Genomic DNA, 23844 nt, shown 5'->3' with positions numbered 1-23844 from the left:
CCATGAGGTATTGTATCATCTTTGATGTTGTTACATTGATGTGAGCAATGAGAGATTATTTACTGAAACTACAATTTTCTGCAAAACTGCTCAGGTGTTTTTTTATTGACTGGCCTTCAAATAAATCACAAATCAATTTTCTTGGCTATGATTCTCAGCTCTGAAGAATGAATCAATTTTTAAACAAAGTTGCTTTTGTTCATTGTGATTTACATGCATTATTGAGTTGCTGAGAAATAAACAATATAGTCATTATTCATTCAAAATCTTGTGTTTGTGTTTGAAACTTTGAATATTTGGGTTGCCTAAAGCTTGGAGACTAGACGTTTCTACAACCAGAGGTGCACATATATTTAACCTAGAATCATGTATTAGGCCTTCAATCTAGCAACCCAATTATCATTAACTAGAATTGATTAGCATATGGTATGTTTATATGAGACTGTGAGATATAAACAATGCAGGAGAAGCTGAATACTTAAAAAGTGACATCAGTATCAGGAGCATGCTTCTAAACTCTAGTACTATGTTATGATGCATATGTCCACCTCACAATCTGGCATGGCCTAATAATACACTGTTCTATCTTTAATCATGTTTGCTTTGTCCACTTTCATTTTTTAATATTCTCCCTCCCTTGATGAGGAAGGGATTTGCAAGATGGCATTTGAGCTCATTTTTTCCTTTGATGAGGTCATATCTCTTGGACACAAATACTATGAAATGGAGTCATGAAGAAAAGCTCCACAAGCTAGTATTGCAGAGTAAGATAAATGAAACCAAGGATGTCATGAAGAGGAAAGCTAGTAAAATTGACAAGAGAAAGGTTTGGCCTTTGTTATGATTTTTTTTAGGAGATTTTTGTAAAGATGTGATTTAAGTCTATGTTAATCTTTTCTTCTTTTCCTCAGCATGAGAAGAGTAGAGGTGATAAAGGTGAATTTATGTCTCTACAGTCAAGTATCTCTACAAGAATGGAAAGTTCCTTCAATGAAATTAGCATATCCAGCAGTGGAGGTGGCTTTGGCAGTGGATCTGGACATGGATTGAGCAGTGATATGGAGTCCCTTCAAGTAAACCAAAAGGTTAATGCCCTATTCCATCTATTAAAGATTGTATAACTATAGTTCTATTTGCATTGAACGTTGAATTTTTACTTGCCTAAGTTCCATATTTCCCAATTATGAGAGAATATTTCCCATTTGGGGCCAATCAAACGTGCCTAAATTCCATATCGTGGATGAGATCTCATTTGTAGGTGGAGATAGTTTTGTATCTCACTACATAGATTGTGTTGCAACAACAAATGGGTTTAAGAGTTTTTGGAAGCTTTAGACCATGGGATGCGATCTGTAAAGGAAAAAAAGAAGTCAGCAGAAACAATTGGACTTGATGATTGATTGGAGAGGCAAAGCTTAGTTATTTGCCATAAGGAATGAAACACAATTTTCCTTGATAGTAAATAAATTTGATGCATCTTATGCACCTATTATGATTTCCATGGGAAACATAACTGTAATTGTGGATAACAACACATGGAACAATACACACATTGTAACTGTTGGGTGTGCGATCTCATCATATGAAGATGAGTTATGGAGTCCGATTCAGAGTTTTTTTCCTTACAGAAAGGGGGGTCTGGGGGTTCTCCTCGGCGCGGGTCTCGGTTTGAGATCCGATTTTTTTTTCTTGGGCTTATGTTTGAGACCCAATTTCTTATGGATCATACCTGATTTTTTACTAGCAGCTTAGTTAAAAACTATGTAAAAAAACCCTAATTTTTGGTCAAATGAGGACTTTGACCCTCATTTAATTAAAAAATTCAAGGCGTGTACGCCTCAGCTTGAGACGTGCCTCGCCTCGAGGCATGCACCTCAAGGAGTGTGCCTCAAGGCGTATGAGGCACACGCCTCAGGGCTCTTTTTTTTAATTTTTTTTTAAATTTTGTGACAGATTAGCGACGGATAATATCCATCGCTAAGATGGTTTGAGACAGATTATATTCCGGCGATAATTTTGTCGCTACTTTAGCGACGGACTGTAATATGTCGCAAACCTAAATCAACATTTATTTAGCGTCGGACTCACAATGGATAATGTATGTCGCTAATCCGTCGCACATTAGAGACGGAAGTAGCGACAAATAAGTTCTGTCGCTAATTAGCAACCAAGATTATGCGACAGACACTATCTGTTGCTAAACTGTTTAGTAACCGATTAGCGATGGATTAGCGACGGATAGCATCTGTCGCTAATCCACATTTTTCTTGTAGTGATATATGTTCTAAGGTTGCCAAAAAACTTTCATAGTGATTCAATCATGCATATATGTGTTATAAGGTAGTCAAACAATTTCATAGTGATGAAATCATGCTTATATATGTGTTCTAAGGTTGTAAAAAAACTTCTATATTGATTTAATCATGTATATATGTGTTCTAAGGCAGTAAAAAAACTTTTGTAGTGATGAAATCATGCTTATATGTATTCTAAGGTTGTAAAAAAAACTTTTGTAGTGATGAAATCATGCTTATATGTATTCTAAGGTTGTAAAAAAAACTTTTATAGTGATTCAATCATGCATATATGTGTTATAAGGCAGTAAAAAAACTTTCATAGTGATGAAATCATGCTTATATGTGTTCTAAGGTTGTAAAAAAACTTTTATAGTGATTCAATCATGCTTATATATGTGTTTTAATGTTGTCAAAAAACTTTCATAGTGATTCAATCATGCATATATGTGTTCTAAGGCAATAAAAAACTTTCATAGTGATTCAATCATGCATATATGTGTTATAAGGCAGTCAAACAATTTCATAGTGATTCAATCATGCTTATATATGTGTTCTAAGGTTGTCAAAAAACTTTCATAGTGATTTAATTATGCATATATGTGTTATAAGGCAGTTAATAGTGATGAAATCATGCATATACTAGCTTGAAATCTAATGACAATAAACAAATGACATGAAACTTTCATACGTGACGGTCACTTGCAAATAAACTTTTCCTGTTCCGAAAAAAGTTGCACAACTCATTACGGACAACGTTGAAAATGACTTCATGTAAAAAGTTATGCATTGTGTCCTTAACAAGCTGGCGGACACCATCCCAAGAATTAGCAGGGTCAATCAAACACTGGGAGTTGATGCTGGCGAGAGAACTCGAAGAGCCCTGGCTGTAGGAGGCAATGACTGGTGTGGTGTTCATATTACTTTCAAATCCGAATACACGACCTTTTTTTGGTTCAGCGGTTGTAGTCACCCATGATGCAGGGTCAAAAGGAGGATGCTGAGTGGAGTCATCACCATATCGCTCTATCATCTGTTGCTCGTATGACTCCTATAAAGTAATGATTACAGTATGAATTAATAATTGAGAATTGCAATATTCATGGTAACTTGTCTATTACAATATTTATTAATATAATAAATACATACTATTGTCACTCTCACCTTCTCTGATACGAACTATTTCGTGCTTTTACGTTTATATGTTTTAATAAACACATCCTTGTCAGGCACAATGCCTCATTTTTCTTCTTTCTGTGAGGTTAAATGATAAAAAAATCAATTAAAAAGTATGCAATAATACTTATAAATTTGACAATATCTATATTGATGAGTTACCATTTTCTTCTGGTGGCTCCCAAAAGTCCTAGATCCACCTGCGTGTAAATGGGCATCGAGCATTTTTGCTCGATTTTATGCAGCATTTGCTGAGCGGTTTCAAAATTCATGTCCCGCCCACTTGTCACACATTGCATCCCAATAATCTGACCTGATAGTAGGAGAGTCATGGCCCTCCCACTGCAGTGGATCATCTATCCCACCAGATGCTTTTATTGTTGTAGTCTTCATATTAAGCAATATGCCGACAAATCGGCTGGTAGCCACCTTCTGCCACACCCGCCTCGCGTCCTGCTCCTCCTTTGCAGTCACAAAGTGATTCAAAGCTTACAAATAATTTCAGAAAGATGACTATAACAAAAAATTAAATATGAAATACATTAGCTATGATAAACGTTTGTATACCATGAATGAGGACCACAATCTGTCCAACTTCTTCTTCGGGTACTCTTTCCATTGAGCGATCAGTCTTGGAAGATGCTAAACTAGTGACTGCCTAATTTCTCGTATTACTTCTTATAGCTCGAACATCGCATTGCACATGAATTGATACACATTAACAATCGACTATCGATATACACTATTTATACGATAAGTATTGAATAAGTGAAAATGAAATATTTATGATTGACTATCGATATACACTATTTGAATGAGTCATCGTGTGTCAAACTGAGAAGACCCTACATCCGGCGTTGTCTTGTGATGTGTATGAATAACTGGTGTAGGTGGGTCATATGCAGGTGAAACATCATCTATAGAAAAATGAGTTAGAAATTCACACAATGCACATTTAAGTTATCATGCATTGATGGTAGATGTAATGATTTGATATATATATCACACACACACATACATGCATATATATATATATATGATGTTATTCAATCACAAGAACTATGATGCATGCATTGATAACTTAATATTTTTATGTGCAAAACTATCACATCATATTTACACTAATTACAAGGATATTTAGAATTAACTCCGCCTGTGTAGTTATACACTGCCGGTCCCAAGCCCGGATAAAGAAGGAGGGTTGCGGTAGGCCTGTGACAGCCAGCATAAAAACTTTGTCATATCCTATGAAAATGAACCAATATGAGAATTTCGTTGGGGCGTTCCCTACTGAGCGACGCGCTGTACTCTCTAGGCCCGGAGGCAGTGATAAATATGCAAGGGTTGCTAGGTCGTCGCCCAGAAGCGACGCGTCACACCGGCGCCCGGGTGTGGTGTCAAATAGGCAAGGGTTCCCTCACTTTGTTGGACGGGTGGGGGTAAAGAAGTTAGTCCAAGACCATAAAATTAGGTTAGCCACTTGGAACATAGGGTCTTTAACTGGTAAGTTGGTAGAGTTAGTAGATGTTATGTGTAGGAGAAAGATTGATATTTTATGTCTTCAAGAGACCAAATGGGTAGGTGAGAAAGCTAAAGTGATAGAACCTTGGGGATATAAGATTTGGTATACAGGAATAAATAGGAATAGGAATGGAGTAGGGATTGTTATGAGTCGTCAGTTTATAGATAATGTAGTTGAGGTCCGTAGGAAGGGTGATAGAATTTTACTTATTAAATTAGTATTAGGTACGGATATTATTAATATTATTAGTGTTTATGCACCTCAAGTAGGTTTAGATGATTCCATTAAGCATCAATTTTGGGAAGATTTAGATGGAGTAGTACAAGAGACATCTTATGGAGAAAAGCTTTTCATCGGCGGTGACCTTAATGGACATGTAGGCATTAGTAGGGATGGATTTGAGAATATCCATGGAGGCTATGGTATAGGAAAAAGAAATGAAAGTGGAGAAAGGATTTTAGATTTTTGTTTGTCCTATGATATGATCTTAGCAAACACTTGGTTTAGGAAGAGGGAGTCTCACCTAGTAACATTTAAAAGTGGGGTTAATACGAGTCAGATAGATTTTTTCCTACTTAGAAAGAGAGATAGGGGTTGTTGCATCGATTGTAAGGTTATACCAGGAGAAAGTGTAGCTACACAACATAGAGTCTTAATTTTAGATCTTAGAATTAGACAATGCCGCAAAAGGGATAGACATAGGATAGATCCTAGAATTAAGTGGTGGGCACTGAAAGGAGCTAAACAAGGAATGTTTGTAGAGCAGGTAGTTAAGGAAGTTGATTGGTGTCTCGAGGAGGATTCAGAATCAATGTGGAATAAGATAGCGGATGGTATGAGAAAAGTAGCTAAGGAGGTATTGGGTGAGTCTAAAGGCGGTGCACCACTAGGTAAGGATACATCATGGTGGAACGAGGATGTCAAATTAGCTATTAAGGTTAAAAGAGAGTGTTATAGAAATCTAAGTAAGAGTCGTGATAATGAGAATTTGGAGAAGTATATGATAGCAAAGAAGGAAGCTAAAAAAGTTGTTCGAAACGCGAGGGCTAAGGTATATAAGGAGGTTTATGACAAGTTGGATACCAAAGAAGGCGAGAAGGATATTTATAGGCTTGCAAAGATGAGAGATAGGAAATCGAAGGATTTGGGTATGGTTAGATGTATCAAAGATGAAACGCAAAGGGTTTTAGTCAAAGATGAGGAGATTAAGGAGAGATGGAAAGATTATTTTGATAAGCTATTTAATGATAGTCATGCTCAAGATCTTGGAGACTTCTCCATTCCTTTTCATGAGATAAATCGTGACTTCATGCGCAAGATTCAAAAGAAAGAAATTGCAGAGGCTTTGAAGAAAATGAAATCAAGAAGGGCAGTTGGCCCAGATGGTATACCTATCGAGGCTTGGAAATGCTTGGGAGAGAAAGGTTTAGAATGGTTGACAAATCTTTTTAACTTGATTTGGCGAACAAATAAGATGCCTAATGAGTGGAGGAAGAGTACTTTGGTGCCTTTATATAAGAATAAGGGTGATATACAAGATTGCACAAACTATCGTGGTATAAAACTCATGAGTCATACTATGAAACTTTGGGAGAGGGTGATTGAGTCTAGGTTGAGGAAGGTTGTCATGATATCGGAGAATCAATTTGGTTTTATGCCTGGAAGATCAACTATGGAAGCTATACATCTTCTTAGACAACTTATTAAAAGATATAGAGAGAGGAACAAAGATTTGCATATGGTTTTTATTGATTTAGAGAAGGCATACGATAGAGTACCTAGGGACGTTCTCTGGTGGACAATGATGAAGAAAGGTGTTTCTCTCAAGTACATTAGTATAATTAAAGATATGTATGAAGGAGTAGTGACCAATGTCCGCACTTGTGGAGGGGTGACAACCAATTTTCCGATAACGGTTGGGTTACATCAAGGATCTGCTTTAAGCCCTTTCCTATTTGCGATAGTGATGGATGAGCTTACGAGATCAATTCAAGAAAATGTACCGTGGTGTATGTTGTTTGCTGATGATATTGTTTTGATTGATGAGTCTAGAGCTGGGGTTAATGCTAAGTTAGAATTATGGAGACAGACATTGGAAGCTAGAGGTTTTAAGTTGAGTAAGAGTAAGACTGAATATATGGAATGTCGGTTTAGTAAGCAACGAAGTAGTGATGGGAGTGTAGTGAAACTTGGTGAGCAAGATATACCGGTGAATGATTATTTCAAATATTTGGGATCCATCATTCAAAAGTATGGAGAAATTGATGGAGATGTAAATCATAGGATAAAGGTTGGGTGGATGAAATGGAAAAGTGCTACTGGAGTGCTGTGCGATCGTAGAATGCCATTGCGGTTGAAGGGAAAGTTTTATAGGACGACTATTAGACCCGCTTTACTATATGGTACGGAATGTTGGGCTGCCAAGAGACATCATATTCAAAAAATGAGTGTAGCTGAGATGCGGATGCTTAGATGGATGTGTGGAAATACAATAAAAGATAAGATTCGGAACGAAGAGATACGTAAGAAGGTAGGTGTTGCACCCATTGAAAATAAGATGCGAGAGAATCGTTTACGGTGGTTTGGACATATTCGGCGAAGGCCTAATGATGCTCCAGTTAGAAGGTTGGAGAAATGGGAAAAATATATTAGTTAAAAGAGGTCGGGGTAGGCCTAGGAAGACTTGGATGGAGATGATAGGAAAGGATATGAATGCTTTGAACCTCACCGAGGACATGGCGTTGGATAGAAATGATTGGAGGAAAAGGATTCATGTGGAAGACCCAAAATGAATTTCTTTTTTGGTTCATATCGCTGACCCCAATTGTTTTGGGATGAAGGCGTAGTTGTTGTTGTTGTTGTTGTTACAAGGATATTTAGAATGATGAAATCATATTCATCAACACTATACATTCATTTGAAGCATGTTTTCATGATACAATTTCACATGGAATGCATAATCATATTGAAAATAAATTCATGCAAACATGTATACAGTCACATCAAACATGACAATACAATCACTCATTTATACCACAACAATGTCAAACATGTACCTGCAACAAACACACTTCAATATCTCGCTGACTACTACCATGACTAGCATGAAATCCAAATTCCAAAAATAAGAACACTTTTATTTTCATACATTCAAATCATGCTCAGTCTGAACTTCAGCAAAGTAGTCCTAGATATCCACAACTAAGTGAGTGTGTGACCAAAAAAGTGTTGCATCGAAGAAATTAAATAACCTGTGATGCGCCTGCATCACTTACTCACCACGGGTATTTACCTGATTTGCATGCTTTTGCCTTTGTAATTTTCTTATTTCTTTTTGCATGACATTTTTTGCCGCATGCGATGCTTAGCACTAAGCATCGCGCAATTAGCTCAACTACCCACCTATAAAGCACAAATGTATAAATGGAGGATTAGCCTGTGGTACTTTTTTATGGGTATACCCTCGGCTGAAATGTTGGCTCACGACACAATGCAGTGAGGTAAGCGATGGATTACCATAGTCGTGCACTCTGTGTGCAGTGGATTGATGCAGCTCGCATGAAACATCAGAAGTTTGCTGGAACTCTAAAGGCAATTTCTCGTCTCAGCTTAGCGACCCCAGGTCAGGTGAGGCCACCCGCTGAGTTTAAGAATATCAATAAGCGGAGGAAAAGAAACTTACAAGGATTTTCCTAGTAACGACGAGCAAACCGGGAATAACTCAACTTGAGAATCGGTAGGCTTCGCCTTCCGAATTGTAGTTTGTAGAAGCATCTTCAGCGACGGACTAGACCCAAGTCACCTGGAAGGGGGCACCGGAGAGGATGAGAGCCCTATCGTGTTCGGACCCTGTCGCACCACAAGGCATTGTCAACGAGTCAGGTTGTTCGGGAATGCAGCTGACGACAATGAGGGTGAGAGCCCCGTCATGTCAACACGGTGCTCACCGCCGACGGTGGGTCAGAAAAGGCGACGAGAGGGAGAGTGCTCGGGGGTCATCGTCGGTGGCACACAGCGGTGAGAGAGATGGAGTGAGGGAAGAAGGATGAGGTGAAGGAGTGGGTGGCGGGCGACGGGATGAAACAAAAAGGGAAAAGAAAGAGGCTCGCATTAGGGTTTTACAAGAAATTTAGCGATGAATTAGCAATAGAAAAATTCTATCGCAAACGCCGTCGTAAATTTGCGACGGAGAAGCGACGAAAAAATGGTGTCGCTCATCCATCGCGAAGTTGCGCCGGAGTGTGAGACAAATTTTTTCTGCCGCAAATTTGCGATGGCGTTTGCGACAGAATTGTTCCGTCATAAATTCTGCAACTAATTCCAATTTTAAGGACGGATAGTTTTCTCTCGCTAGTTCATCGCAACTTTGCGATGAATTATTTTTGTCATAAATTTCTGTCGCTAAATAACATTTTTCTTGTAGTGACTGTGCCTTGTATCACTATAGACTTAACCAACATTCATCACGGGTCATATGCAGCATAACACAACACTTAAGCTTTATTGATGCACACTGAGCTCTCGTGTTCCATTTTGAGTCATTGTTCATTAGATATAGCCATCTGAGGGGCTAACCGCACATAGGAACTTAACTTTGTGTGCCATGGAGTGTATGGCAATCCCATGGGATGCCCCCATCAAAAACTCACCCATCAAAGGGAAAAGTCTTTTGACTCCCAGTCTGAAGACCAGTTAATGATTCATGTCTTAAAAAAGATCATCACCCAAACTCACTTGCCGACGCCGTGTATACACTCACATGACCCCATGCCAACACCAAGGACCATTAACTGCACACCCAAGGTTAATGCTCAAGTCTTATGGGGGATTTTTGCAACACAAGAGCACCCACACACACTCTAAGTGTTGCTCATGCGACATAGGAACTGCCACACCAGAATTTTTACTAAGTTTTTTTTTACCTTGGTGAAATACTTTTAGCTTTATTAAAAAATGTTAAAGTCTTATAAAGGTTCTTTCTAAAACATTTCAATCAAACCAGGATCAGTAATGAGAATGAGTTTGTGCACTTAATAAAAAATTATCATATTTTATTCATTCACAAAATATACGAGTTAAGATTCGGAACGAAGAGATACGTAAGAAGTTAGGTGTTGCACCCATTGAAAATAAGATGCGAGAGAATCGTTTACGGTGGTTTGGACATATTCGGCGAAGGCCTAATGATGCTCCAGTTAGAAGGTTGGAGAAATGGGAAAATATATTAGTTAAAAGAGGTCGGGGTAGGCCTAGGAAGACTTGGATGGAGATGATAGGAAAGGATATGAATGCTTTGAACCTCACCGAGGACATGGCGTTGGATAGAAATGATTGGAGGAAAAGGATTCATGTGGAAGACCCAAAATGAATTTCTTTTTTGGTTCATATCGCTGACCCCAATTGTTTTGGGATGAAGGCATAGTTGTTGTTGTTGTTGTTTGTTGTTGTACAAAATATACGAGTTTTTACATCACAACCTCAAAATCCTCAAAGGTTTCCCAGAAGGAAGTCCAAAATATCATCCATCCATGTCCACGAGCCTCTAGTGTTTGTTGCATTCTATTCTGCCTTCGCATTAGTCCCTGAATTTTTTAATGACAACATTGAGAAATAATTTGTTGTTGTACAGTGTCACTGCTCACATGATTATCAGTGAGTATGAGCCAAACCAAAAGTCCATTTGTCAAAGATCCTTAATTTTTAAATACGAAGAGTCGACCCCTCCCAAGAGTTGACCTTCATTTTTACTCAAAACAAGAGAACAACTCAAAAGAGTCGACTCACTTCAATTAGGGTCACAAACCAAAGAGCACACATACATATATAAGAAACTCAAAAGGTGTCAACCTTGCAATCCTAAGAGTCGACACTCAGAAACAAGTTTAACATCAATGGACGCAAAAAGAAGTCAATCATTCACACACAAGGGTCAACCCTCAAAACACAGAACATCAATTTTATAAGAGGTGTCAACCCTCCCAACACAGGGGTCGACTCTCTAAACAAAAAATCATAAAGACATTAAAAAGGAGTCAACTCCTCAAACATAGAGGCCAACCCTCAGATACCTCTTGTACCAAGCTCACAAACTCATGTTATGTTAACCTACATGCATGAATATTTTATTAAATATTTTATTTAATTTTTATTATTTTATATATGATACTTAACGTACATTTTTGTTACGATCCTGCTTCTCTGGCCCTTGTAGGCATCTTTGGCCTATCCAAGGTTGTTCATTCAACCATTTTCTTATGTCTTTTAACCCTTGAAAAATACTGAGACGCTTACACCAGAGTTCAAAACCCTTCATCAAGGCGTCCCTCTTCCCAAAACATAGAATACGTGAACCTTATCTTTTTCTGAAGTCAACGTAGTATACTACTAGGCATACTGCAACAACTTCACCTCCGCCTCGAGTAGCGAAATCTTGATCCCCTAATCCCCGAAACATAGAATGATACACAATTAACCAACTAACGAGATTGGTGCTAATGCTCATTCATCTTTGACAAGTGTGTTCAAGCTACACATTTTACTGAGTACAAACCAATCTTTTAGTGAAGTTTGTTCTTAATTAATTCATTATGCATAATGCCATACCATCTCAATAGGCCAATGCTCAAACCAACCATACTCCACCCTGCATCATTAATATGTCATGCAGTCACATATTGCACATTCTTACAATACCAAGAACTAGAATCATATACTCACATAAGTACCACAATTTGTATTGCAATACTTGCAAATACGAGCACAAGGTTATGCATGTGAAAAACACATAGTGACACACTTACACTACTGACAAAATAATACTCCTTTCACCAGTAATACTGAAAAGGAAAACATGCACAATCATATGTATCATACCATGCATGCATGCTCATGTACCCATGCATTTAAACATAAATTGGGTGGGTCCCTTGTTAGACCACTAAACATAATTTCATGCAATAAACTCAAAAATACCACAAGCATAGGTGTCTCAGTTTGTTCACGGGGTGATTTAGTTGAATCTTAGACTTAATGACCCAAAGGGGAGCCTAAAACATAAAAAAATATGCATTTTGTTAACTACCCATCAGTGTTTCACTCTCATGAACCTTATCCCAACCTTCTAGGGTGAGAAAGAACAAACCAAATATTCAAAAATACATAATTTTTAGAACATGTACGTATCAAATACATGCTAAAACATGCATTCTTGGTCATGGAGCATGTTGTATAAAATCACAAAATTTCAGAACTATAAACATACTTTTTCCCAAAAATCATCAGCTTATATTCAAAGGACAACATTCTCGTAATACCCAACAAGACAAAACTTGAATTTCAAATCATGGATTAAGCATGAGACATTCAATTTTTAAAATCATCTTTTTTCCTATCATAATTTCTAAAATCATGATTAAGAAAAAATCATGTTGCATACTTCTTAGGGGTCATGAGAGTGGGGTACCGTACCTTTCTAAAACGTGCAAGAATACTTGAAAATACACTCCAAGAACTATCCCAGATCAGTCCTTATTTTATAGGAAACCCCCAAGGTACCAAAACTTCTCCAAAAAGTGGATTCAACTGGTTTAATCTCTCCTTTTGCCACAATCTGGACAAAGGTGTGAATGAAGAAAAGATGGAGGTAAGTGAGAGAAAGTAAGGGTGAAGGTGTTTGAAGTTTGGTAGCGAAGGAGAAAGAAGTTTTATGTGTAATGGGTTTTTAAATTAACTTTAATAAACCCTTTATATAGGTTAAAACACACTCAGTCGGTGGGGGCTGAGTTGTCCCAGGTTAATGACAGTTGACCTTATCAAAATTACCCATATACCTTAATAGAAATCAAGTTTCTAATTTTGCCCTTTTTAGCAAACTTAACTATAAGACTGCCATTAACAATAAAGCAAATATCTATTTCAATTTTTTTTTTCTGTCCCTAGGACAAAAATAACCCAACTCTTTCTTAAGAATACTGGACATGTCCCTTGCCCAAAAAGCCCATTATCTTTTTAAAAAATGATGATTATGCCCCTAAATCCAAACGAGGCCAATCCAAATTTGCGAAAAATGAATATTTATCGATAATAAAACATTTATAACTGAAATTCATCATTTATAAAATTTGAAAAAGATGTTCCAGGGTGCTCATGCCCACATGCTGGCCAACAGGCTGAGAAATGAGTATCTTATATGGGTGTTTTAGGAGTTGACCCCCAACTGACAGGAGGAACCCGAAAAAACCTTGGAAAACCATAAAATTTTCAACTTCTCTGTTTGTCAAATCCGACTTCACGGTAACATTTTCAACCATCCATTATCACAATGAACTTTCAATCTTGGCCCCAAACAACTCCAAATGCACATGCAAAGCTTTCCTCAAAATTTGGTGCATGTGGTGGCACTTATTGCTTACCGCAACATCGCAAGATGTTGCATGCCACAACACAAGGCAGTCACGGCCACACGGGCCATGCCATTGACACAACGTGCCACACGTAGGCACCTTATGTGCCACATGCGACAGTGTCATGTGCGATGTGTGCACGTTATTGGTGTTCACGTTATGCTGCCTGCACATGCGGGCAGGCCCAAAATGAGTCTAGCTAGCTACGGGGCTGGCCCGACTGTCTCATGCACGCCATGACCAGCCTATCCATCAATCCAAGGGGCACCTTCACCACACTTCGCACACACCCATGCTTGTTGCTGCCTTGCCACATGCTTGCATAACCCAATGTCAAACCTTGGCACATGGCACATTTGTGGCTTACCCTTAAGTACACACACCTCTAGATCTTCTGCACCTAGCATCGTATCCTATACCATGGCATGCCACAAGGATTTCAAGCTCGATGCATAACAGTAGGAGTACCATGTAATTTTATCCCAAGTTCATGTATGAGATAATTTAACCAAGTAATTTATGTAGTTGCATTATCCACAACTTTACAATCAGATTTCATATTGGATCGGGACATAGTTGTATATTTTTGTGATCTCCATGATATATGACTTAACCCATAAAATACAACATATTTCCCTATGGACTTTCTGTCATCTGGTACCCAGCTCAGTCTATATTGGAGCAAGCATCAATGGTTTTAGCAGATGAAGGCCTCAACACAAAACATAGTATAAAGTCCCTTATAAATAACATAAGGTATGTTTCACAACTGACCAGTGAACATCGATAGGCAAGTGCATATGCTGATAAACTTGGTTGACCATGAAATTAGTAGGGAGTGCATATGTTGGCAAACTCAATTGACTGTGAATGATATATCAAGTCTTGTTATAGTAGCATATTGTAATGTACTGACAAGCTACACACAAAGTGGGATCACTAAAGGATATGGCTGACAAACTTGGTGATGTGGCCACAGGAGCGCTTATGGGCTTGACTCCTCTAAGGCTCACTTTTTGCAGAAGCTTAAAATATACTTTGTATGGGATAAAACAAGTTTATTGAGAATTTCATTTCTATGACAAAAAATAATTAATTGGTCCCAAATCTTTAAGAGCAAACCCAGAGCCCATTTTGTGAATGATCTGACCAACAAACTTTGTATTATTCTCAGTAATTATAATCACATCTATGTAAATCAACACATAAATAACATGACCGTCTTAAAAAATGAATAATGATCTATCAGTCTTAGCCCCTCTAAAACCCATGGTATGAATGAATGTATTTAGCTGGAGCTTGTTTTAGATCATACAAGGATGGCTTCTGAAATTTGCAAATATGGTGAGAACATTTAAGGTCTTGAAATCTTAGTGATTGATCCATGTAAACCTCTTATGTAAAAAACCACTGGAGGAAAGTATTTTGGATGTCTAGTTGTCAGATATATTATCTATGGCTAAGAGTTATAGTCAACACAAGTCTAATGGTAGTTGACTTTATGATCGGGCTGAAGGTTTTAAAATAATATATTTTCTTTTGTTGGGTATAATCCTTAGCAACTAGTTGAGCCTTATACCTCTCTAAAGTTCAATCTATCTTTTTTATTTATTTTATATATCCATCTTACTTGGCATTTTGTATAGGGACAAAGATTCATATTTGATTTTTCTTGAGAGCATTAATTCACTTTCCATGATAGGCCATCCCTTAGGATTCCCACAAGCTTCTTTAAAGAGATATTTTCATTTTCTTGTAGAATCATAGTGAGTAAAACTATCATTATAGGGTATCTAGTTGCCTGATATATTTTGGGTTTAAGGGTTTCTTCCTAGAACCTGATTAGTTTAAATTGAGTTACATTATTTCAATGTCTTTGTAAATTTTAGTTTTGCTAAAAAAAGTGGTGTTTCACTAAATCGATAAGCTTTGCTAAAATAGTGTTTTAATGAAATGGTAAAATCATAAAAAATGCCCCCAAATTCTGTGGAAATCATGTGGGTGGGTATGCAAGAAATATTGTGATATCCTATGACTATTTTATGAAATAAAAATATTTTCAAGGGTAATATGGTCATTTTTTGAATTAGTTATGCATCTTGTTAGGTGTGCTTGTAACATGTCTAAGGTGAGGGGAATAAATTCCAAGATAACTTATCAAGCAAATCTAGCCAATAAGAAAAATGAGTTGCATGATATTGGTATCAATACAAGGATGAGGGTCAATAACAAAGACTCTTTTTTAGTGAGACAAAATCTCACCGCTATTAATAACACAATAATGCTGACATTTTTATTGTCGTTAATTGATAGGTAATAGCAATGACATAAATATTTTGCCGTTATTACTCTAATATGGCTATGAATTTTGCCACTATTAGTTTATCAATAACATCAAGCTAGATATTTCCTGAAATGTCTTGTCCCTACACACGTCTCACCATTAAAGACATGTGTATAATGATAAAATTATCTAGTTGTTAGATATTGTCGTTTATGACTATATTTAACAGTCAGAAGATCTCACTGTTATAGATTAATGAATGCAAGACATGATCCTATATATGAATAGACCATCTTCATATCTGTAGAGGTATCATACGAGGGTAAGTTTCTTATTTCATAAGTTTATTTTTTTTATATAGTATAATGCTAAATATGTTTGATTTAATAAATTCTTAAATTATTATTTGCAGACTGAAATAGATGGGCAAGAATCAATGGCAAGTGTGTTTTATAAAAAGACATATACCCATTCAGATTGCAAGACATTCATCTGTAGTGAAGTAGAAAACATCTTTGTAAGTAACTCACGCTCTATAGTGCTACATGCATTCATTCTATTTTGTGCATTATCATTAGTTACTGATAACCATTTGTGAATGACATGTAGATGAAGTTGCAATTTGTAGAGATTAAAAGATTCAACATTTTCTTCATAAGGAGGCCTATCGGTGATGCAGCGAGACATCTTTGCCAAGATCCTCGAAGAGTGGTATGGACATGTGAGGGGATGAGTGCATTTGTCATTCAATCCAATCCATCATTCTGCAACCAAGTCCAGGTATCAGAGCTATCTTCTTAGCTGGAGGTGATGCAGGCAGGGCTCCAACAATTAAGAGAAGAACTGAAGCGAGAAATAATAAAAAGGGAGTGAGAAAGATACAAAATGGAGCAAGATAGAGAAGTAACTAGGAAGTTCAGAGAGGAGATGCACACCTTCATGAACGTGCACAGACAGAACCCCCCATCCTATATCTAAAATTTCTAAACTATCTTTGTTTAACTATAATTTTCTACTTTGCTATAATTTTTAAACTGTTTGTTTACTTGTTTAGATGTCTCACCGTTATAGCCTATACCAATTAGTTAATTCTCCTCGTATAGCCTATAACAGAGAATAGGGATCTCATCGTTATATCATATAACAACAAGAATAGTATCTTGTTATAATCTATAGTTAGCCTATAACAAGGAACCAAGTATTTCACTGTTATATCCTATCTCATCGTTAAAATAACCTTACTATTAAAGATTGCCACACTGTTATTGGTGTTATCAGTTCTGGCGAGATTCTTCAATGGCGTTGATTCACCCTTTAACGGCGAGCTATAAATAACACTGTTATTATTCAACAAAGGCCATTTTTTTGTATCTTCTCGGTGAGAATTATCGTTGTTATAGGCCTATAGCAATGAGAAATAGGGCAATAACGGCAAGATGCATCACTGCTATTCAACTGCATCCATGTAGTGTATCTAGTGACAAGATTTATTGGAGGAAGAAATCATATCATTGCAAGTAGTGGTGCAAACAGGTTGGACTATACTGGATCTAAAATAGATCCAATAGGTAAGGTTGATTCCGAATAAAAGTAAAACAAGCTATTTGCACATAAAAAATGCAAATGGATCAGATTTTGATTCAGATGAATTCCCCATCTGAAATAAAATATTGATATGAATCCAACCCGAATATGATTGAATGGATCTGAATCCACCGAATGCACATTTGGATTTCACTTAAAAGATTCAAATCTGACCATATCCAATCCATTTGCAGCCTTGCAACTCTCTTGAGAGTTGAAAAAGAGGAACAGAAAGAGCAAAAGGAATCCTTTTGTCTTTTAATCAAGCTGAGGCCTAGACATAGGCTCTTTTTGGTTTATTATTTAAGAAATCTTTACATATACGGATTCACTCATGCTTAGGTTTCACTAGAAAGACTCATTCATATTCACCCAACTAATGCTCTTTTCCAAATTTACTTAAAATACAAAATGATTGGACTACAATCCTAAAAGCCTCTTGCTCATTCCATCAACCATGGACTTCAATACAATGATTCAACATGGGAGAGCAACTCCCCTTAAAGTCCATGGACTATTGTCTTCCTTCTGATTAGTCCCCTTCATACCACTATAATATGTACATCATTTGAATATGTAGAGAAGCCAGTCATCCACCTCTATAGACAGAGACTGTCAACATTTGTATCAGTTAGGAGGGAGCTCCTAGATTTTTGTGTGATTGAGAGTTTTCATCTAATATCTTGTCTACATATGGGGCAAGAACCATCAATCGTTAGCCATCTGTCGATACAATTCAAGTGAAAATGATGGCTGCATTTAGGCAAACTCCTGGCAGTGTCTCCTTCATTTAGTTCCTGCTCAAAAAGGAAAAGAGAACCCATAATTATGAAGCTAGGAGCTCAAGATATGATATAGGTTTTCATATTATTATCTAAAACAGGGTTTTCCTTCCCATACCAAATTGGTACTTAATTTGTTAAACCAATGTGATTCAAGCCGTTGTAGCTTTTCAATGTATATTTAACAACCTTAGGCATAACAAAGAAGAATACTGTTGTGATTTTGAGTCCTGTGCCCGGGATTATTTTATGGTTAGATCCAAACCTGGCATCATCCTCGGCAGAGCCTCAAAACCACAACGAATCGCAGCCCTCAGTCTGTCATCAATCAGCTATGCACACCTCAGGTATCAAACTCTTGACATCCTTCAGTTTGAAGGTCTTAAGCAGGGGTTGCCCACGTGGCCAGTGGGGGTGGTTGTAAGGGTACTGAGATGACCGCACCGGATCAAACCCCACTGATGCACGGGTGTGTCCACAGCTTTTAAAAGTAAGCCGTGAAAGGCAGGGTGGTCGTAGGGCCCCACTTTAAGTTTTTCTCATTTGGGTGAGAGTTCCTCATCATAAAAAAAAAAAAAAAAACCTACCTAGTCTTTGGGGGGGGGGGGGGCGCTTGTGCACTCATCAGATTCTAAGTAATTAATCAAATGAATTTCAAGAGACTAACCTGTAAACAAATAGTGCAAGGTGTCCGGTCTTCCCCAATTCTCATATTTTCCTTCCTACTGACAACGAATTCTGGCAAGTTCATGATAGAATCTGAAGACATCCCTTTTGAGCTGCTCATGTCGAATAAGCTGACAAGGTCATCATAGGTAGTGTCCACCAAACTTGCCTAATAAATTTCAGCAAAATAAGTCTTAGCATAGACAGGCCAGAGTAGATGCAGATTCGCTCACATTCAAGGTGTGAGCCTTGTGAATCTCTGCTATGTCGATGACTTTGATCAGCTGATGCATGGTTGAACCCATAGTCACAAATATCGTTCTCGGGAAGATATCGGCATGAAAAATAGCATGATATTTGTAAAAATCGAGTTTTTCTTGAAAAAAAGATCTGCATATATATTGAATAATTTAAAAAAAATGAACAAATATGTTTTTATCGTCTTAATATTGTGGTAAAAAAAAGATATTTTCAAAATAGGCAAGATTTTGGAAGTATTCCTTTTTGGGGGGTATAATGCCAGGCCTCTGAAAATATCATGATAAAATCACAAATATTTTCAAAGTATCGGAGATATTTGTGACTATAGCTCAGAGTAACCAGTTGGAGCTTGACATGAACCAACTGCTAGCAGATTCCATCATCAAGCTGTCACAATTAAGAAGACAATGCAAACCAACTGATTCAAGGCTATGATGTACTCATGCCAACACCCTCAATGTTGGCCCGAGTCTCGGCAAGGGTTCCTCATCATTAAAAAAAAAAAAAGACAACTCCTTACCTGCCGTCTATAAGCACTTAGGATTGCCAGTCTGATCCTGTCTTGGAAAAGTTTTCCACTGACCAAGCTACTAAAGATGGCCATCTGCATCATTTAGAATAATCATAATATAATCAAATTCAACTATGTATCATAAGATCTGAGCAATATAATTATCATTTGAAATTAAGCCTTTCAGGTTCCATATTTACATAGCCCATATAGGCCGATCCGATGAAAATGCTTGTATAAATGGTATCTGGATCAAGGTTTCAGTTGGGGTATGTGGGACATACGATCCGAAAGGCCGGCTTGGGTCGAATCCAACATGTGGTAACCCATGTTCATGGTTTATTGGCCTTACATAATCAATCCCCAATCTGGATCTGGGCCATAGTGGTTAGATCCAATTCTGATATTTACAGCAACATGGATTCTTTATGCGAGAAATAAACCTGGTTGTGGACAGCCCATGATCTGACCCGAAATCATTGATTTCTTTTTTTTTTCTCATTTTGTAATTTTAAAAAGAGATGAAACAAATTGAAGACTATCATAGTGCTTTATCAGCAAGAGGATTAATTACTAACCAAGGAGAGTGGTCCACCAGCAATTGTTGAATCGAGTATCTCTATAGATACAATGACACCATTGAAAGCTCCAATCCTTGCCCCTTGAGTGCATCCAATTTCTACAGTTTGGCCGTGCAGTGCCCCTACCACCAACCCTACTATTGCACCAACTGCATACATGCACAACGCTTGGTCAGGGTCACTTGCAAATTAAATGGGACATTTAGTCTTGATGTACCACGTTACCGTCTCACATTTATGGGATTTTTGTCTAGTGGTCCAGCGTGCTAGATGCACAAGAACTGTGTCTATGTACATGTGCAGTTCTCTCTCTCTCTCTCTCTCTCTCTCTCTCTCTTCTTTATTCTACACTATTGCAAGGCTTTTATATTCTCGACAGAAGAATAAAATGGAAAAGGCAGCAAGCCAATTCATTTAATTCAATGATTATGGTGACAAAATTACTTTGAGACTTTGAGTAAGCCAAAAAAAAAAGATTGACCTGACCCTACGGAATCTCTCTCTCTCAGTTTTTCCCAAAGAAGGCATTTTTTTCACACTAAAATAGAGTCCAACATAAGTTGAGCAGGCGAAGCATTGTTATAGGCAGTGACCCATTGTATATGTTTTCTTTTTTATGGAGAAGGAAACCCTTCCTCGAGAATAGGGTGACTTAATGGGCTTGCCTTCTTGAAAGGTAAAACTTCGGGTTGAGGATACAACAAGCTCAGCCTTAAGTATTTTTTTTTTTGAAAGGCAAGCTGGAGTTAGGCAAACCCCTACCAGTTATACAACTATACCATTAGGATTTGAACTTGCAACTTCTCAACACAAGGTGACGTGCACAAGCTGCTCCTTCCAGACAAGCGGAGCCCGGGTGACCACCCCAGCCTTACGTGCCCCAACTGTAATAAAGCAACAGCAGGCCCCCATGCACCAGCAGGATTCAATCCTAGGCATTCAGCGAGACACAGGACCCTGCTGACCCATTGGATATGTTGAATGATGCAAAACTGAATTAGGTAACTCAGGGCCAAGCATTGAACCTGATCCACAAGGGATATGATGCAGGGGCGTAGCTAGGGGGGGGCAGGACTGGGCTGTAGCCCAGTCCTGCCTCCCCAAACAGTTAATTTTTTTTTTTTAAAAGCCCAGTCCTAGCCCTGCCCTGATTCCATATGAAATAGATTTTTATCCATTTTTTAGCCCAGCCCTGACTGCAGCAAATAGTTTGATTTGTCCATATGAAATAGATTTTTATTAATAATTGTAGCCATTTTTATTTTATCTCAAAAAAAAAAAATTTCGGGGGCGCTGCCCCCCGAACCCCCGACTATCACACAAATAAATTTTTTTTCGCTACACCCCTGTTTGCCCCCCCCCCCCCCTCACATGAATCCTAGCTACGCCCCTGATATGATGGTATACTAATATGTGTAGGATCCCATGTTTATGAGAAACGACATAACGTGTGGACATGACACGCAATGACACGTTCAACATTAATTCGTATCCTTTTATTGGCATGCTCTTGGGGACACACAACCGGACACACTTGACATTTCAACAGATTTTAGTAGCTTTCAATAATATTTCACTAAAAGGGTACCATTTTATGTATTACAATATCAAAATATAGTTTTTATTGATTAAGTTTTTAAAAATACATACCCTCGTACGTGTCCCTTTTTTCAAAAAAATTTGAATTTGTGCATCGTCCGTGCCTTTGTGATCCCCTTTAGTATTTTCCAGATGACTTCACCATTCAAGAATAAAACAAGCTGCTTACCTAGTGCAAACACACAGGTCAGTGCTGCTAAGGTGATCCCCTTTAGTATTTTCCAGGCAAGACCAAAGCTGAAACTGTCCATTTCTGAACCACAACGCCACCAAAATCGACTATCTCAAACTGCAAAAGAGCAAACGACTTCTGCTGCAACTTTGTGCCCTCTATTCTTTTCTCCAATGTAATGAGTGACCACCCAAAAGAGAACCCTAACTTGAAGCTGCGAACATGAGAAAATATTGATAAAGGGTTCAACGAGAGAACCCAGTGGACAGGGAAGAAGAAAAAGGATGAAGGGTAATGGAGAGGTGGTGTTGGTGTTGGTGTTGGCTTATGGGAATGTGGTGAGAAGGAACTGTTGCATTTATAGCGAAAAAAACACACTTTCTTTTCACCAATACAAGCCCCCCTAAAAGAATATTAGAAGATAATATATATGATAAATGGTCCCCTTCTTGGTGGAGCAACTTGATACTCGTTACCTCCATCAAGTTTATCAACTTGGGTATAGGTCCCCATCCCACTGAGTTGGAACACCATGTAACTTTAAAGGCTTGATTAGGAGTTGCAGGCTGATCACCATATACACTTTTCATAGCCGCCTTCCAATCTATGTCACACGGACACGCTATTTTCTGTCCTATGATCAAGAAACACAATAAGATGACACGTGTTCACATAGACACGACCTGAAATCTAATCAAGCATAGACCTTCAGCCTAGCACCCAGAGCCTAAAATGGGTAAGTATTGGCTACTAATGAAGGTACAAAACTAATGAGCTAGAAATCATAGGTGCAAGTTGTATCGACTTAATCTATCCACATAGATGTGTTCAACGTGGTTTGTTTGCAAAGGATCAAGCCTTGGATCTTATTTTTCTGATATAAAAATGTGATCTTTTGAGTTATTAATTTTTGGCACATTGTGTGCTATTGATTTTTGGACCCCTTTAAAAACCTAATTACTTGTCATAATCATATGATTCAAAACAAGTTTCCTACTAAACAATCCATATAGATCCATGGTGTTGGTGTTGGTGTTGGTGTTGGGATGTTGCAGGTTCAAAACCCAATGGTATAGTTGTGTAACGGGTAGGGGTCTGCCTAACCCCAGCTTGCCTATCAATATATATATATATATATATATATATATATATATATATATATATATATATATATATATATATATATATATATAGAGAGAGAGAGAGAGAGAGAGAGAGAGAGAGAGAGAGAGAGCCGAACTATAACCATCAACATTACGAAACGAAAACAGGTTCAACCAACATTAAACCTATCGGGTAACCAAGCACGGGCCCAAGACATGCCAAGGAGCCCCAAAAAAGGAAAAAAGAAAAAGTAGAGATGCAAGGATGAAAAGGAAGAAAGAAACAAGAAACAAAAACAGTTAGGCGACGAGCATCACCCTTGATCATGACTGGTCCCTGGAGGCAGATGGTGCTGCAGATCAGGGATGTTGATGCGGAGAATGGCGTATACGTCCGCCAAAATAAGGTTCACCATTTTGTTGAACACTGCCGGAATCTACCGAAAAATAGCGTTATTACGAGTCATCCATACGGCCCACCATGACGAGAGAAGCCAAGTTCGCCAAATAATATGCCATTTGTTGCAATGACGAATTGGTTGAGGACCCCACAACAAATCGTTGGCGAACGATTCCTGGCGCACGCTGACCCCCGGCTTATTCCAAGTCACCTTAAAGATGTTTTGAAAAACAGAGCACTCCCAAAAAAGGTGAAAGGCAGATTCTTCAGCCGCCTCACACAACACACATTTACTCGGCAGATGAAATCCAATGGATTTAAGGAAGTTGTCAGTCTGCACCCGATCGTGTAAGATTAGCCAAGCCAAGAAACATGATCTCGGAGTGGGACCCTTGCCCCAGATCAGGTTCGTCGGGAACTGGTCCACCCCCGACGGAAGGAGAGCAAGGTAGTCTTCTTTTGAGCGGAAAGATTCGTTCAGAGCAAGGTTACGACCAAAGAACTGAG

General features: G+C 38.1%; 2 protein-coding genes across 2 annotated transcripts; one reads left to right on the top strand and one right to left on the bottom strand.

Moving 5' to 3' along the window:
- Nucleotides 1-700: 700 nt before the first annotated feature.
- LOC149822874 (uncharacterized) lies at nt 701-16637 on the top strand. Its single transcript, XM_089980133.1, has 4 exons — nt 701-826; nt 912-1085; nt 16091-16195; nt 16288-16637. The coding sequence occupies exons 1-4, from the start codon at nt 719-721 to the stop codon at nt 16477-16479; spliced, it is 579 nt and encodes a 192-aa protein (XP_089836259.1). The 5' UTR covers nt 701-718; the 3' UTR covers nt 16480-16637.
- Nucleotides 16638-17550: 913 nt separating this feature from the next.
- LOC149822873 (NEP1-interacting protein 2-like) lies at nt 17551-22243 on the bottom strand. Its single transcript, XM_089980132.1, has 5 exons — nt 21832-22243; nt 20061-20212; nt 19492-19575; nt 18712-18879; nt 17551-18059 (listed from the first exon to the last, which is right to left on the bottom strand). Exons 1-5 carry the CDS (start codon nt 21911-21913, stop codon nt 17934-17936), a joined length of 612 nt encoding a protein of 203 aa, XP_089836258.1. The 5' UTR covers nt 21914-22243; the 3' UTR covers nt 17551-17933.
- Between the last annotated feature and the right edge of the window lie 1601 nt (nt 22244-23844).

This window comes from Nuphar pumila, chromosome 11 (assembly GCF_984573655.1).
Source record: "Nuphar pumila chromosome 11, dmNupPumi1.hap1.1, whole genome shotgun sequence".
Lineage (NCBI taxonomy): Eukaryota > Viridiplantae > Streptophyta > Magnoliopsida > Nymphaeales > Nymphaeaceae > Nuphar > Nuphar pumila.
Note: the sequence above shows the minus strand (reverse complement) of the source record. Positions and strands in the feature narration are given on the sequence as shown.

Excerpts from the sequence above, each read along its gene's own strand:
- LOC149822873 (XM_089980132.1), bottom strand. The coding sequence starts at position 21,913 with ATGGACAGTTTCAGCTTTGGTCTTGCCTGGAAAATACTAAAGGGGATC. Across the intron at positions 19,576-20,060 it reads CTGGTGGACCACTCTCCTTG|ATGGCCATCTTTAGTAGCTT; the intron begins GTTAGTAATTAA and ends TAAATGATGCAG. Across the intron at positions 18,880-19,491 it reads TAAGTGCTTATAGACGGCAG|GCAAGTTTGGTGGACACTAC; the intron begins GTAAGGAGTTGT and ends GAAATTTATTAG.
- LOC149822874 (XM_089980133.1), top strand. The coding sequence starts at position 719 with ATGAAATGGAGTCATGAAGAAAAGCTCCACAAGCTAGTATTGCAGAGT. Across the intron at positions 827-911 it reads GTAAAATTGACAAGAGAAAG|CATGAGAAGAGTAGAGGTGA; the intron begins GTTTGGCCTTTG and ends TCTTTTCCTCAG. Across the intron at positions 16,196-16,287 it reads GTGAAGTAGAAAACATCTTT|ATGAAGTTGCAATTTGTAGA; the intron begins GTAAGTAACTCA and ends AATGACATGTAG.